This window comes from Thunnus maccoyii, chromosome 10, assembly GCF_910596095.1.
Source record: "Thunnus maccoyii chromosome 10, fThuMac1.1, whole genome shotgun sequence".
NCBI classification, from domain to species: Eukaryota; Metazoa; Chordata; class Actinopteri; order Scombriformes; family Scombridae; genus Thunnus; species Thunnus maccoyii.
The window spans coordinates 7,825,436-7,840,403 of record NC_056542.1 but is presented as its reverse complement, the minus strand read 5'-3'; the positions used below and the strand labels follow the sequence as shown (position 1 = coordinate 7,840,403).

General features: G+C 39.4%; 1 protein-coding gene across 3 annotated transcripts in view; it reads right to left on the bottom strand.

Annotated features, from left to right (window-relative positions):
* syngap1b (synaptic Ras GTPase activating protein 1b) overlaps positions 1–14,968 on the bottom strand; it is a 133,574-nt gene that overhangs the window by 87,461 nt on the left and 31,145 nt on the right. For 2 of the 3 annotated variants that reach the window (XM_042423601.1, XM_042423598.1), the window contains one exon: positions 11,843–12,153. In XM_042423601.1, coding sequence (XP_042279535.1) covers positions 11,843–12,153 — 311 coding nt within the window. Of the gene's footprint in view, positions 1–10,645; positions 10,722–11,842; positions 12,154–14,968 lie in introns of those variants that run through there. The other variant, XM_042423599.1, reaches the window with a different exon arrangement.

Here is a 14,968-nt window from a genome sequence, read left to right as displayed (position 1 = left end):
CTGGAAAGTGATGGAAGTAGTTGCGAGAAGGATGAAGTTAAAATCCTGCATACTTTCTCACCTCTGCACACCTGCCAAGCATCTGTCTGACATTCTGACATCAAAAAGGTGAGGGTGGGGAGGGGGTTGCAGCACTATGCGATGAAGCCTTTCATTTTTGAAGCCTTTAGAGCCTTACCAGTAGTGGGACTAACAATGTCAAGTTTATCCTGAGACAGGTGCTGGAGGAACAGCCATGCGGTCATTAAAAATCAAAAATGACTCTCTGTAAAAGCATGCATCTAATCAGCAAATCTCATGGCAATCTGCCCTTTAGATTTGAATAATTCTTGTGCCTGATGTTGGCACTAGAAGAAAGGTCATAGTGTTACTAGAAACACCTCTAGAAAACCATCTGCGGACCATTAATATCGCCAACAAATTTCATAGAGATACAGAAATATAGCTTTAAAGATACCTTGAAAGGCACTAATGTGTTGAACAAGGTTCGACGGAAGGTCAGGGGCTTACTAAATCAGGAATCATTATCTGGGAGCCATAAATATCCCTACCAAGCAGCAGCTTGAGGCTAAAGCAAATGCGTTAAGTACTTCAAAGTTCAATACCACTGATGGATGCTGGATGCTGGTTCCAAAAAATCCCTGGCTACAATTGACTACTGTTTCAATTGATAAATTTGGCCCTCTAATAAGTTTGCTTGTGGTCATTTTAGAAATGATTGCTCCGTTAATAAGATTTGAAGACTTATAGTAGCTTTGATGTCAGTTTTGATGTGGGCGTTGATTGCCAGCTGTGAATGACAGTTCACTCATCTGCTGCTCTCCCTGGCTCCAGGACTCATACTGAGTAGGACTACTTATTGCAATATGTTACTAGATTATAATACCTGCCCTGTTAGCACAATCTAAATAAAGTAGCTAACCTTAGCCCAAGTGTGCGTCGGTTGCGTGTTTCCAGAGCGTGAACGGCAACACACTGCACTCCTTATTTGGAAGGTCCTGGCTCCAATTGGAGAAGATGCCACCAACCATATGTAGCAACTCTGGGCTTCAAACCAATGCAAACCAATGCGTAATGTTACCCCTTGCATTATCCATCTTTATACAGTCAATGATCCCTACAAAGTATGGCCAGTATTAGGGTACCTTGTTCTGGATGGGCCAGACTCTTCACAAGGCAAAAAAATGTTAATCTCGGAGCACCCTGGTAGCTGAGTGGTTACTGTGCATGCCACATGACTGCAAAGTCCGTGGTTCAACTGCAGCTAGGGACCCTTGTTGCATGTCATGCCCTTCCCTTGCTTCCTGTCGGCTTGTCTACTATTAGCTACCCATTAAAAGCAAAAAATTTGACAGCAGAAGATGTTGCCATAATCTGAAACAGTCAACAAAGAGTAAAGGCTTCAATTAATCTACATTATAAAAACTATAACATAAAGGAGCAGAAAAACCAAGTGAAACAGACCAGAAACGACGTGTTTGGATTTTAGCCAAACACAAAGCTGCAGAGAGACACTTTACTGTATCGCGAATGGGCAAAACATCTTGTTTACTCACTGTTCATACACTATCACTGTCTTTAAGTAAATGATCACACTTTTGGTAACACACTGTACAAAAGTACATTGTACAAGTACTGTACCAGTTCTCACAACTTATCTGGGGTTTGTCTCTAATTAAAGTAACCTGTAGATGAGTGTGTACACCCAATAAAAGTACATTACAATGCTTCATCACAAAATAAGTCTTGTAATGAATCAAACTAAAATGTAAGAATATTTTAATATTTCATTTAAGGTGCTGGGCCATGTTTGGGTTCTGTTGACACTAGTGGTGCAGCAATCAATTTCATCCAATTTGAATTGTAAATTGTATGCCTGATGGACTTAAGCATCCGTGACGACTATTGTAATGGGCAGAATTGAAATCGATCCATTTTTTATTAGAATTTTAACAATGAGACAATTAAAAATGAACACACTCATTAAATTTCAGTCAGGAGCTGCAAACACTGTACCACATTGTATAAAACAGATATCTGCCTTACATGGAGAAAAAGGGACGGATAAAAGGATGGTAGTGTTGGACGAGGGAGGCAGAGATGGTGGTGGAGGAAGAAAGGGAGAAAGGAGAAGGAGGGAAGGGACTGCCATTGATCTGAAGAGGGAGGAGGGTGTTTTTGTTCAGCTTGGCAGGTTGAGTTGAGCAATGCTGCAGGCTGGCTAGCCCATATGTCACTACTGCTTCCTCAGGCCCAGCTGTGAGGAGCAGGGGAATATGGTGGGACGCTGTGTATGGTTGTGTGGATGTGAGAAAGAGAGAGAGAGAGAGATTACATGTCTCTGCGAGAAAGACACAAAAGTGTGGGAGTGTGTATGTGTGTGTGAGACTGCAAGAAATAGAGTGTGTAATGTGTGAAAACTGTGCAATCCATTATTTCTTAACGGGGCAGTAATCAAACACCGCTGGCTGTCTAACTCTGGCTCAAACACAAAAAAACACACATATACACACACATACACAAACACACAAACAAACACATGAACCTGCATTAGGACACGCATGCAGGCAATAACAAAAATTTGGCCACACACCTGCACAGACAGAAATAAATTTCACCTCAGCAGATCACACACGCACACACAGCTCCGTGCATAATGATAGGCAGCTGAGCTAGCCAAAAGCACGATTTGTCCTTCAGGCATTGGTAACATCCTTTCACGGACAGATGTTCCTCCTCCTCCTGACCTCAGGCACTGGCTACAGAGTTCATAAAACACACAGATCCTACTCTCAGAAATACATATATACACAAACAAATATACAATGCTAAAGCCAATAGGGCTGACATTTTGAGCATGTTCGGCCTTTCAGACACAGAACTAATCTTATGTGCAGAGCAAAACCAACAATAAATTAATGTACTTACAAGGATTGTGTGTGTATCCAAAGCCTGACTTCCTATTTACAGAGCTTTGCTGGCTTGTTGTGCTACATATCACAACCTCTTGACTTTGTATTAAAGTTATTTACAATGCACTACATTGTACATTGTGAACCACGTATGCACAGTAGCATCTGTCATCTACATGGAACTACTCTCTGGAGACTAAAAATGTGATTGCTGTTATTAGTCTTTGGAGCCATTTTTAAACAAACTACCATGCCCATTATCTTTGTGATGAAAGAACATGTCACTCAGTGCAACAGTGTGGCTCACTGACATATTTTTAATAGTACTTTGACAACAACAGAGGTCTACGGCACAGAGGAATAAGATATATCAGGCTTTGGATACACACACAATACTTGTAAGTAGATCTATTCATTGTTGGTGTGATATACAGTACTGCAGATGTAGGCTATACTATATATACTGTAGGATGTTGGCTATAGTGCAGGGAAATTTGACTTTATGTTCCGTGTAACCCCAAAAGAATTTAATCTATTTTTTTTTTTAACTCATGGAATACTGTATTGTCTTCAACTGATGTGAAAACGTAAAAATGCTAAAAAAACAGAGTAAAAGGTAACATGCAAACACCATAATTTGATGTAAATAAGCAGGGAACTCACATTATAAACTGTGACCTGCCTCAGTGTGCACAAAATGCGTAGTGAGCAAAATTAAGTGTCACTTACAGTTATAGCTTGAAAAAAGTATAATAGTGAGGACTGAGAGGAAAACGACAGAAACAACCGCCTAGCTAGTTGCTTGCAAAGTAAAGTATTTTTGCTTTTCTACAATTGTAAATGTAGTGAAAAAAACTATAATAATACTTTGGATGTAAATTATAGTTACAGTGGTTCATTGCCTTAACTCGTACATGTTAAGTTCATAGAAAAAGTTCATATTACCCCTAAGTGTCCACATCCCACAGAGACAGACCTGGCAAAGTACAATTCTTCTTAATAAAAATGATAAATGGCAGAGGATTGCTTTTAAGGTCATTGAGATCTGGCAGTTGCTCTTGGTAAGTTGGCAGGAGACAAATTACTGTAGGCCTAGTTTTCCTCTTTCTCTAGGTGCCTCCAAGGTATTAAAGAAAAAAAAACGGTACACTATCCACAGGGAGAGGCGAATTAATCAGAATGCTGAGATAAAAGCCATTTCAACCCTTGTATGTACAGGATGACCTTTTGAAAAAGGGTTTATTTCTGAATGAGTGACAATTTTTACCTATATGGCATGTAATAGTTACTCAAATAGTAAGACTTCTTTTGTTAAAATCACCTGAAGGGTTCAGGTCAGCCATTTTACTAAAACAATCAACCTTTTCTTCTGAGTGTCACTGCCCACCTGCATTTATTACATAATTAATCCTTCCAACTCCCACACAAAAGCCACCGAAATGTGCTCTCCAGGGTCATAAGCAAACACACTATCCACCTCCGAGCCACTCTTCATGCACTGTGACAACAGCTACAGGCTAAAGCCACCGAGGTGCTTTGGCTTGTTTGCAGACCGGCTCATGCACTAATGCTTTCAAATTCAGTATCAAAGCTGCAAATGGGACCCCCAACGTAGTACAAAGGAACACTTTTAACAGAGAGGAAAATGTACTCAACAATCATAGTTATCTCAAATTGCTGAAGTACAACATCTACTTCTCTGTTATTTCACAGCTCCTTCTAACATTTGCAGGCTAAACAAGGCTTGTGCCGCCCGTAATCTTTTCTTGCGTGACACTGGCACAGTTGGGGGAGTGCAGCCCGGACACATGACTTGGGGGACAGGGCACTGGTGCGTGGCGGCGGAGTATGAAACTCTGTCATCTCAGATTAATGTTAGATGAGAGGAGGAGGAAGAGGGGAGGATGGCAAGCAGCCATCGCTGCCAGCCCTCTCACTCCCCCTACAGGACAGAAAGAGGCAGAGCAGCCTACCAAGAGATGGAGGAAAATGGGAGTTAGGGGAATGAAAACTCACAGATCAAGATCTCACAGATTATCAAAAAAGTCAAAGAAATTCATTACTTATTTTCATCATTGCCTGCATAGAATTTTCCAGCCCAGTTTTTCCTGAGTGGTCTATAACTGTCTACTTCATTAACAAAATCCTAATTCTTAAACAACTGTAAATCTCTTTAAATGTGTTCAATATCAAAATAAGTGGAATATGATCCAGTTACTACATTGGAGGTCCAAAATCAAACTATTATCAATCATCAATCAGTCTATGAATCTGTTTAAAATTCTCATGATGACTGGGTTAACGCACAGCTGCTCACACAATGCTTAAGTCTTCTCTGTCGTGTTTCTGCTGCAACCACAATGCATGCATTAGTGCTCAAACACATACAGCAAAAGAGTGCTGACTGCAAAATGTAAATATGCAATGATATGAGAGCTGCGACGATTGGTCGATTAATCAATTAGTCAAGCTATGAATCGGCAACAACTGTGATAATCAATTAATAGTGGTAGTTTTTAAGCAAACATGGCGAATAAATCACTGGTTTCAGCTTCTGAAATACAAATACTTTCTGTTTTTCTTACTTTTTTATGACAGTAAACTTCTTCGGGTTTGGGAAGCTGTGATGGGCATTTTCCACAGCTTGCTGACATTTTGTGGACCATTATGATTAATCCAGAAGAGAATTGGTTGACTATTCAATACACTAAGTGTCATTTTTTTGGTGCTTCAGGCTCCATGCTCACTTATTTTCTAGGTAATACAGCTCCATGTTTCTTGCTCAGACTGCACTGGAAATAATTTCTACCGATCACACACAGTAGTCCGAGGGAGACAGCACAGAAGTCCCATTTGGTTGCGACAACTGAATGACAGTTTAAAAAAAAAATAGCAAAAGAGGGAACTGTAATTATACGCAGCATGTTTTATGTTATTTTTTATTTCACAAGAGTTTTTGGCTAGACTGCAACAGCAGAGCCAGCCCTACAGCCGCGAATGTCTGTCACTGACTGAGTAATGAAGTTACACAATCGGTCAACCGAAACTAAGTATCCCGTGATGCATTTTGTACCAACCAAGCAATATAACAAATACATTTACAAATGCAAACTTTCCACTCATGAAACACACTGTATTGGGGTCATTTACACTCAGTGTTTATGATCAACTTGATAGTTTCTGCATTAAAACTATTTTCGGGTTGTGGGTAAGTGATATATATAAAACATATAAAATATAGCCTAAATCTTAACTCAACCATTCTTACAACAGCACCATATAATCTACACAAAGATCTGGAGCAATGTATTTTCAGTTTTGTTTTGTTTTTTATTGAGTAGTTGTAACTCAAGCACCTTGAGTTACAACTACTGTATGAAAACTGCTATACAAATAAACTTAAACTTAACACAAAAGCAAACATCTTAAAAATGCTGACAATGTCCATGTCAGATGGTAACCAAGTGATGTACAGATTAATAGCACTCTAGGTTAGGCAGGTTAGGTCTACTAGGTTTTGACTTAGTCTTGTTTAAACTTTGGATGGTATTCTACTCTGATGCTCAGTGTCAAAATGTGCCACTCAGACAACACATGTTGTCAGCATATCTATTATCTTTGGCAATTAAAGTGAGCCAAGGGTGTTGACATCTCAGCGAGGGTGTAATCCCATTCAAGCCCTATGAAGTGTCTGCACTCCATCATGAGGAAACAATTCAATGAACTCAACACACCAGGTGTCAGGAGACACACGGGCACACGATTAACACAAATTTCCAAAGTGACACATTTTAGACACAACAGAGCAGTCTTGTTCCCCGAAGCGACACCTCAGCTCTCCGGAAGGGACGCCCCTCCTGCGTCTTTCTGATGGCCGTCATTCACAAAACAAACAACAATAAAAAAAAATAAAAAAAACAGTGCGGCAACTGAATGGCGCTACAAGGAGCACAGAGACAGGTGGCCTGTGGGAGAGCCAAAGACTCCTGCCAGTCACCCCAGAGAGAGGGAGAGATGGAGGGGAGGAAAGATGGAGAGGGAGAGAAAGTATGGTACCAATGAATATGGAGACAGAAGGAGGGGGGAGGGAGAAAAGCAGAGAGTGAGAGATCGGGCAGAGTAGGAGGGGAGAGAGAAGAGATGGAACAACAGAAGGATTAGATGAAGTAAGGAGAGAGATAGGAGGGAACAGATGGAGAGAAGAGGAGAAAAGGTAAGAGTGATGGATCGATGGATGGCATTAAAACGAGAATTGAGCCTGAAGGCGGTAGAGATAGAAGAGACAGAGCAGGGGATTGGATGGGTGATGCTGAGCTGAGATGCTAAGCATATAAGCAAACAGAAAATCAGAGAGGTGAAAGCTGTATATTTAAGATGGGCTGATATCAAAATGTGCAGGAAACAGCAACACTGGTAAGGAAAAAAAAAAAGAGCAAAGTTGTCCACTGATCCTCCATATCTCTGCTATGGAAACGTACAGTATGATTGCTTTTTTGCCGAGCCACTGAAGCCATCTAAAACGAATAGAAATAAATTGAAGGGTGAGTGTGTGTGTGTGTATGTGTGTCCAAAAGAGAGAGGAAGAGAGAGACACCAGCTCGGCATGAGGTGAGTGACAGGCATGAATATTTAACGCCTCTCGTTGTCGCCGAGGTGACGGCTATCAGCACGTCAGTCCTGCCTCCGATCCATTCACAGCTGCTGCCTTATTGGCACAATTAGACAGGGATAGGGCTCTGATTAATTGAACTGGGCTCTCCTTTCAATCCCTCCAGAGCAGCACAGATCTCTTATCGGGATCACAGCGCGCTCTATTCCTCTGAGTGATGACAATTTGAAATACTATTGGCAGCCGTGCACTCACACTACAGCAAGAGTCGCCACCCGTACGCTTTGACTGGCCACATGAAGATTCATTACTTTATCGCCTTGCCAACATAGCTGAACATAGGAATTCGCCTCAGTGCCAAACGCCATACACAAATACATACTGTAGAACACATCATAACAAAGAGCGAGGCAGATATCAATAAGATACAATAAAAGTAATTTGAAACACAATAAAAATACTAAAACACCAGAGCAACTGTATTGTCAGATGTCCAGGCATGCAGCTACTCAGATGAACTTCTATAAAGTGCTGACTTGTCAGAGTTGAAAGCTTAATTTAACAATTATGTCAGCATATATTGTGGTCTATTTACAGACTTTCTAAATTTGGGGGGGGGGGGGGGGGGGGGGGGGGGTGACCTATAGATTTGATGATGGTGTTATAATTATAATGGTGTCATTCAGTCTTTGATAAAACTGTGTTATTTGTGTGTAAAAATAGTTTTGTTGCAAAGCCGAGGTAGAAAAAGCTGGGGGACAGCACCCTCTACTGGCCTGAAGAGCAAGATGAGATTTTACTCACAATCAGCAGCAGGTTCAGTCATGCACTGTGCATCTGTGTTTGGTACATCAATATGCAAACTTTGGAGCAAAAACAGTCACGTTCATCAACACTAATATACTGCTGTGTCCTTTTTAAGTAATCTGAAAGTCAGCTGAGATTACAGAATATAATGCTGGTTTAACAGCAGAAGATAGCAGTGTCACTATGAAGCTTCCCAGCTGTGCATGTGTTAAAACAGCTGAAAACAGAAGGCCTGCTAAATCATTCCCCCAAAGAGTAGAGCTTTCATTAAAAATATTTCCAGCTACTTACTGCATATGTCAGATTTAAACTGGCACTTTAATTTTCTTTCCAGTAAGTAAACAAGTAAGCAGTAAGTTATATTTAAATAAAACTATTGAGGGAAAAATATATCCTTAAGCACTTTAAACTTGTTATCCATAAGGTTGTTTTTTAAATTAATTAATATATCCGTCATCATAAAGCATAGAAACAACATATTTACCCTGTTTGGAGATGCTTTCTGTACACTGCTATTAAGAAGTGGGCCGCACTGGTTCTGGCTGACAATGCCAATGACGTCTTTTTAAATAGACTTTACTAGGCATTCCTACCCTGTAGTATCACACTTTATAGACGGACCAAGTGTTGCAATGGCTGATTCAACAAATAAACAGTAGGAATCCAAATAACCAAGGATAAGTTTGGCATTATTCTGTGTTTGTCTAATTGTAACAAATCCCATTTAATGAACAAAACCAAGTCCTTCTGTCAATACTTTCATACTTCCATAACCTGTCCGTGCCTCCCAAGCCTATTGACTCCTATTGAAAATGTAACTTTTTAAAAATTGGTCACAAATACATAATTGGTTTATTTTTTAAATAAAAAGTAATTTCCTTAAAATGCTGGGCGCTGTAGTCTTTATCAAATATTACTCAAACAGGAGTAAATAGCACATTTCTATTTTTGGCTTCAGATTAATACACGTTTGGTGCTGAAGTGAGTACTTATGGCAGCAGGATGGTGTAAGTGGGATTGATTCAAAATAAACTACAGTACCCGTGTTCATGGCAATAATGAAAGCCAGTGTATCTGTGTGGCTCACTGATGTGTTTTGAAACATGACACACAGGAATAAGCTATATCAGGCTTTAGCTACAAACAGAATACTTTTCAGTAGGATCAATTCAATTGCTGGTTTGGGTCTTTCATGGGATTTGTTGAAAATAATAAAAAAAATATAGAATATCACTAGTCTTATTCTTTAAAGAACAGTTAATGTAGTATGCATTTAAAACTTTATATACGGGCACAACTCTTGTTTCTCCACTTTTGCATTGCGTTTACTATTCTAGTAAAGTTATGACATCATCTGTGTGTAAAACCAAGTTCATGTCACTTTAGGTCAGGCAGGTCGATAAAGTGAGAACTCAAAAAAAGTCCAAAATAACTCCACATCACAGTTGAAGGGTATGTTTTTGGTTTTTTTTGTTTTTTTTTAGGTTACTGGTTACACAATTATGATCCAATTGAACAATGCAAACACTGGCCAAAAGTTTCCAGTTATAGTCAGGTTCCCACAGAATTAACAACTGCCCTTGAAACTGAACCCCCAAAAGTGAGCCTGAGGCGACAGCGATCCGAGGAAGTTCAAGCTTCTGGGATAAACTCTGGATATATTATCTTTCTGACCTCCTTTTTAACAGATATTAGCCGAAAAGTAGGGTTCTTTAAGTAGCACAAAGACTGTGAAACTATCTGCTAATAGGCCATCCTGACAATGACGTCAACCTATGTTTTACCCAGAAAGACAGGAGTCTGAGTGAAGTATTTTTTTGTGGATTATTTCTCTCACATCACATACTGATCAAGACAGAACTGTTTCAGAATTACTGTAATATTTGAAACTAGAGTTAAAATTTTAGTTTAATCTGCTTATCAAATCACAGTCTTTAAAGCCCTTTTCCAAACTCTTTAGGTTTGCCTTCCAGGAATTACGTCACAAATTACTTGATACTTATGAACAAGGAAATTTATTCAAAGAACTAAACCTTAGGTTTTGCCGGGTAGATTACATATTAGCTGTTTAGTTGAATGACTGTGAATGTTTTGTATCATGTTCACTGGTAATAAAAAAGACCAAAGAGAACAAATATTAATTAAAGCTGAACTAATCAATATTTTTAAATGAATAATAGGTACACTACCTGCCCAGCACCACACAGCAGACAGGCAAAGTTAGCAACTAGCTGGTGAACAGTACTGAGCATTTAGAAGCTAAGCAGCCACATATTTCCCTCAGGACTTGGTGGAGGAAATTGAAAATGGAACTTACATTTGCCAGGTGACCTGACTCAAAATGAATGATAATGTTGCTTTGTGTCTGCTGGATGAAAAAAGAAACTGTTTGATAAAATGTTTGCCAAGTTTATAAGGTGATAGATACTCTGTCAATGTTGTGTTTACAGCTTATTATGCTGCCCTCAAGTGGCCAAAAAAATCAATTAAGTGATTTTATAGACTCAGAACTTAAAAATGTGCTTTTCTTATTGCTACTTGTTACGTGAGCTTCACTGTGCAGAATGATGTATGAGCTGTTTTCACATTCATCTACTGAGTGTGCTCATTGAAAATCTCAGTTTAAGACAAGCACAGTACTTTACTGTACAAGCATTATTTGTGACATCACAACTAGTGATCCAGTATGCAACTTACAGAAATATGATGTGGAAACTTGATGCCTCCAATTCACATATACTGAGAATGGACTTTTCAGTGAAGTGGGTGAAATTTTTATCATTTTGAAATTTTAAAAAACATCATTGGATTTTTCAATGAGTGAGAAGCAATAGATGTCATTTTAAGGATTACAGAGCCTTTACAGAGCATTTTATAGCATTTTATCTTTAAAAAAGTCTGGAGGGGACCTTTAAATAAATAAATTTGGGTTTCTTACAAACTTGGAATCGGATACAAAATCAAATCAGCTATCAAAACTCAAATTATTACATACATGAAATGCAGCTCAAAGTGATTTACTTTTACAGTAACATGTTACATTTCTTTTTACTATGAATATTACTTACAAAAGCAAGACATATTGCAATGAGAGTAAACCCTCCTGCAATATGTAATTAAATGTAATGTGTAAATGTGCTAGCATGTGTACTGTAAGTATGTACTATATAATGTTGTGAACTTTTTAACAATCTAAACTACACTGCATAATGGGAGGCTTAAATAAAGGTATTTAACCTTTATTTTCCCAGTAAACTCAGACAAAGAAGGCATCTATGATACCACCCTCTCTCTCCACCCAGACCAAGTGGTCCAAGGATTCAAATTGGTGACTTGGTGGAAACCAACCCCCTTCAATAAAAAATGTTAAATTTTAAATTTACCAGCTCACAGCTCACTGGTAGTGATTTGTATTTGACTGATGTGTCTTGGTTTTAAAGTTTAGCAAATTTGGCTTCCATCTCCTCTGTGTGAAACCAGCATCTGTGTATTCCTGGTGTGTGGAGTACAATACCTCTTCCTGGTCCAACATGTAGAGCTGATTTCCGGTGCTCACGCGAAGACGGGGGTTCCAGTGGTCACGGGGTGGGCGATCGTGTGAGGGGCGGTCGTAGATGGGGCGCTCGTGCAAGGGATGGTCGAAGGAAGGACGGTCGTAGGAAGGACGGTCGTAGGAAGGACGGTCGTAGGAGGGACGGTCGTAGGAAGGACGGTCGTAGGAGGGACGTTCGGGAGCAGGGCGGTCGTAGGAGGGAGCGTGGAAGGAGTGGGCGTGAGAGCGATGATGGTGATGATGATAGGAGGGGGGGACGGCACACCTTGCATCTGGACGGCAGAGGAGGAGGAGAGACGGGTCAGGGGGGAGGAGGGGAGGAGAGGAGAGAGAGGGAGGAAAGAGAAGGTCAGTTAGGATCATCGGTAGGAGGGCTGTGATGCTGTGACATGTCTGTCCTCATAACATCAGTGTCAGGTGTCATTAGAGTGTGTTTGATAGGTCTGCTTAATGAGGTCATCACACGTTACTTAAACAACGAGCAGAGAATGCTAGAAACAGAACCTGCTTCTGGCGTGTTAGATAATAATATACATTTATTTATAGACCACTTGTCAAACAAGATGCACAGGCAACCACAATGAAAGTATATTAGAGGCCTTAAAAACTACAGCATGAAATAAATAAAACAATGAGCATTGGTAATGACACAAGATATTTAAAAAAAACAGGCTCTCTGGTTTACAGGAATAGTTTGACATTTTGGGAAATACGCTCATTTCCGAAAATTAGATGAAAAGATTAATAACACTCTATGTCCATTCAGTATGAAGCTACAGCCAGGAAATGGTTAGCTTAGTTTAGCATAAACACTGACATCAAGGGGAAACAGTGAGCCTTGCTCTTTCCAAATGTAGTAGTAGTCCACTCACTTGAGCCCCCATAAAACCACAACTTGTTGTTTTAACACTTCTGTTTTTGTAACAAACTTGCTATAAGCTTTAACTTTTTTACCTTTCGATAGAGCAAATTAGCTATTTCCAGTCTTTATGGTAAGCTAAACTAACCATCCCCTGACTATAATTTTATATTTAATGGATACATATGAGATTAGTATCACTATTACAAGTGAGAAAACTATTCCTTTAAAACAAAATCACAATAAAAATGATTAAACAATAATACAAATAGGTCTTGCATTGACAAAACTGACCAATATTTGCTTGTTCCACACACACATATGGCACAGATGAGAGGACCTTAAGGCTCACAGAATATAAAATTTCTACACAGCTGATTATGGACGGCTCAAAAACAAACAAACAAACAAACAAAAAATACTGGTTGGAGCAGTTCAAGTCAAAAAGGACTGGACATGAGTCACGTATGGTTGGACCTACAGCCATACTCTCGTGCTGCTCAAAGCCATTATGATTTTTTCCATCACCTACAGCTATAATGCTTAAACACCTCAAAATACTTCATCAAAATACTTCATCCAGAAATAATCGTCCTGACCTCAACCCCATTCACACAAATCGGAAGAATTTCAGTCCTTAGACAAATGTAAAGCTGTATTAGGATGAGAAAATCATGTATGGAAGCAAATAAAACAGAGTGTACAGCTTCCATCACACAAAATCTTCACTGATTGAGTTTCATTTATAAGGCACTCGATAGTGACTCTGCAAACACACCCTTCGGATTGGAAATTCTCTATCACTGTTAAAACTGTTAAAAATGATAATTGTCTAATTGAAGAAGTCCTAGATCTAGCTCACAACCAAAATCTAATAAGCTCTTCCTTAGCCTGAGGCTGCCCTGTCCACCAACATTAACATAAATCTGTTCTGAGGTTTCTGAGATATCCTGCTGACAGACAGACAGAAAAATTAAACTAGAATCTCCTTGGCAGGGGTACGAATTATCTTTGATGTTATCCTCGATTCCAAAGATCATTTATGAAGATATAGAAAAAAATTAAAATGATATCCGAAGGCTCTGTGCCTCAGATAATTAAAGGAATTGATCACACGATATTGGAGACATTAAAATGGATCTTTTCCAGGTAGCTGTTTGACCTCATCTTAAGTGAAAAATGTGTGGCTAAGGACCTTTGGTTAATGAGGCACTTTGTATTTTCTTTTGCTTTATATTTTCTTTTGCTGCTGTCTAAATGTTCTGGCCTTATTACAGTGTTTTAGCTTATGCTTTAACTTAAAGGGGACCTATTATGCTCATTTCTAGCATTATTCTGGGACTCCACTAGAGTATCTTTGCATGATTCACAGTTCAGAAAACTTCTTATTTATCTTATACTAGCTCTTTATGCAGCCAGTCATAGGAGGCTGGATAAAGAGCCCCAATGAGCCCACCCTGTTCTGATTGGCCAGCTTTCCGGAAGGTGCCAAATGAAGATTGGCCAGCTTTCCAGAGGCTCAGAGTCATGTTAAGTTACTGCTGATGAAAACCCAACATTTTCTACTTTTGCTGCTTCATATTAAAAGCTTCTAAATGACTAAATAACCAGAGACTTTTATTGTGAAAAATTTACAGGGAATGAAACGTGTTCCTCACCAAATTAGCAGAACTTCGTTAGTGGTGTTAAAAACCGGTCGACACAACAACAGCATATGGAAATATTTGGAGCTCTTTGTTCAGTGGATCAGTTAGAAATAATGCAGGGAGGAATAGTACAAGCTGAAACAGCCGCAGTGATGATGATATTTGATGAAGAGCTGCAGATGACCAGCAACCTCCAACAAGTAAACTACTTTTTACTTGCCTGTTGTGTAATGGAAAAACACTCACAGCGTGCCAGCTCGACTCAAATCATGGCTCAGCGTGACTTCCCCAAAACAATAGAGAAATGCCATAATGTTAGTGGAGCAGAGCAGTAAACTCATGCACTGTGTGTGGAGCAGATGACCATATAAAGAAATCCGTCATGAACTGACATCAGCTTGGGCTGAAAGTAGAAAAAAAACGTTGGAAACCGAGTGTTCAGAACAGTCTGAAGCTGGTGCTTTTTGCTCACAGGGATTACTTCTAACATACGTTTAACTCATTATTTGACACTTTGGCCACTTTTAATATGAACATCTGACATTTTAACAGTCTATATATGACTTAAAATCAGGATAAGCA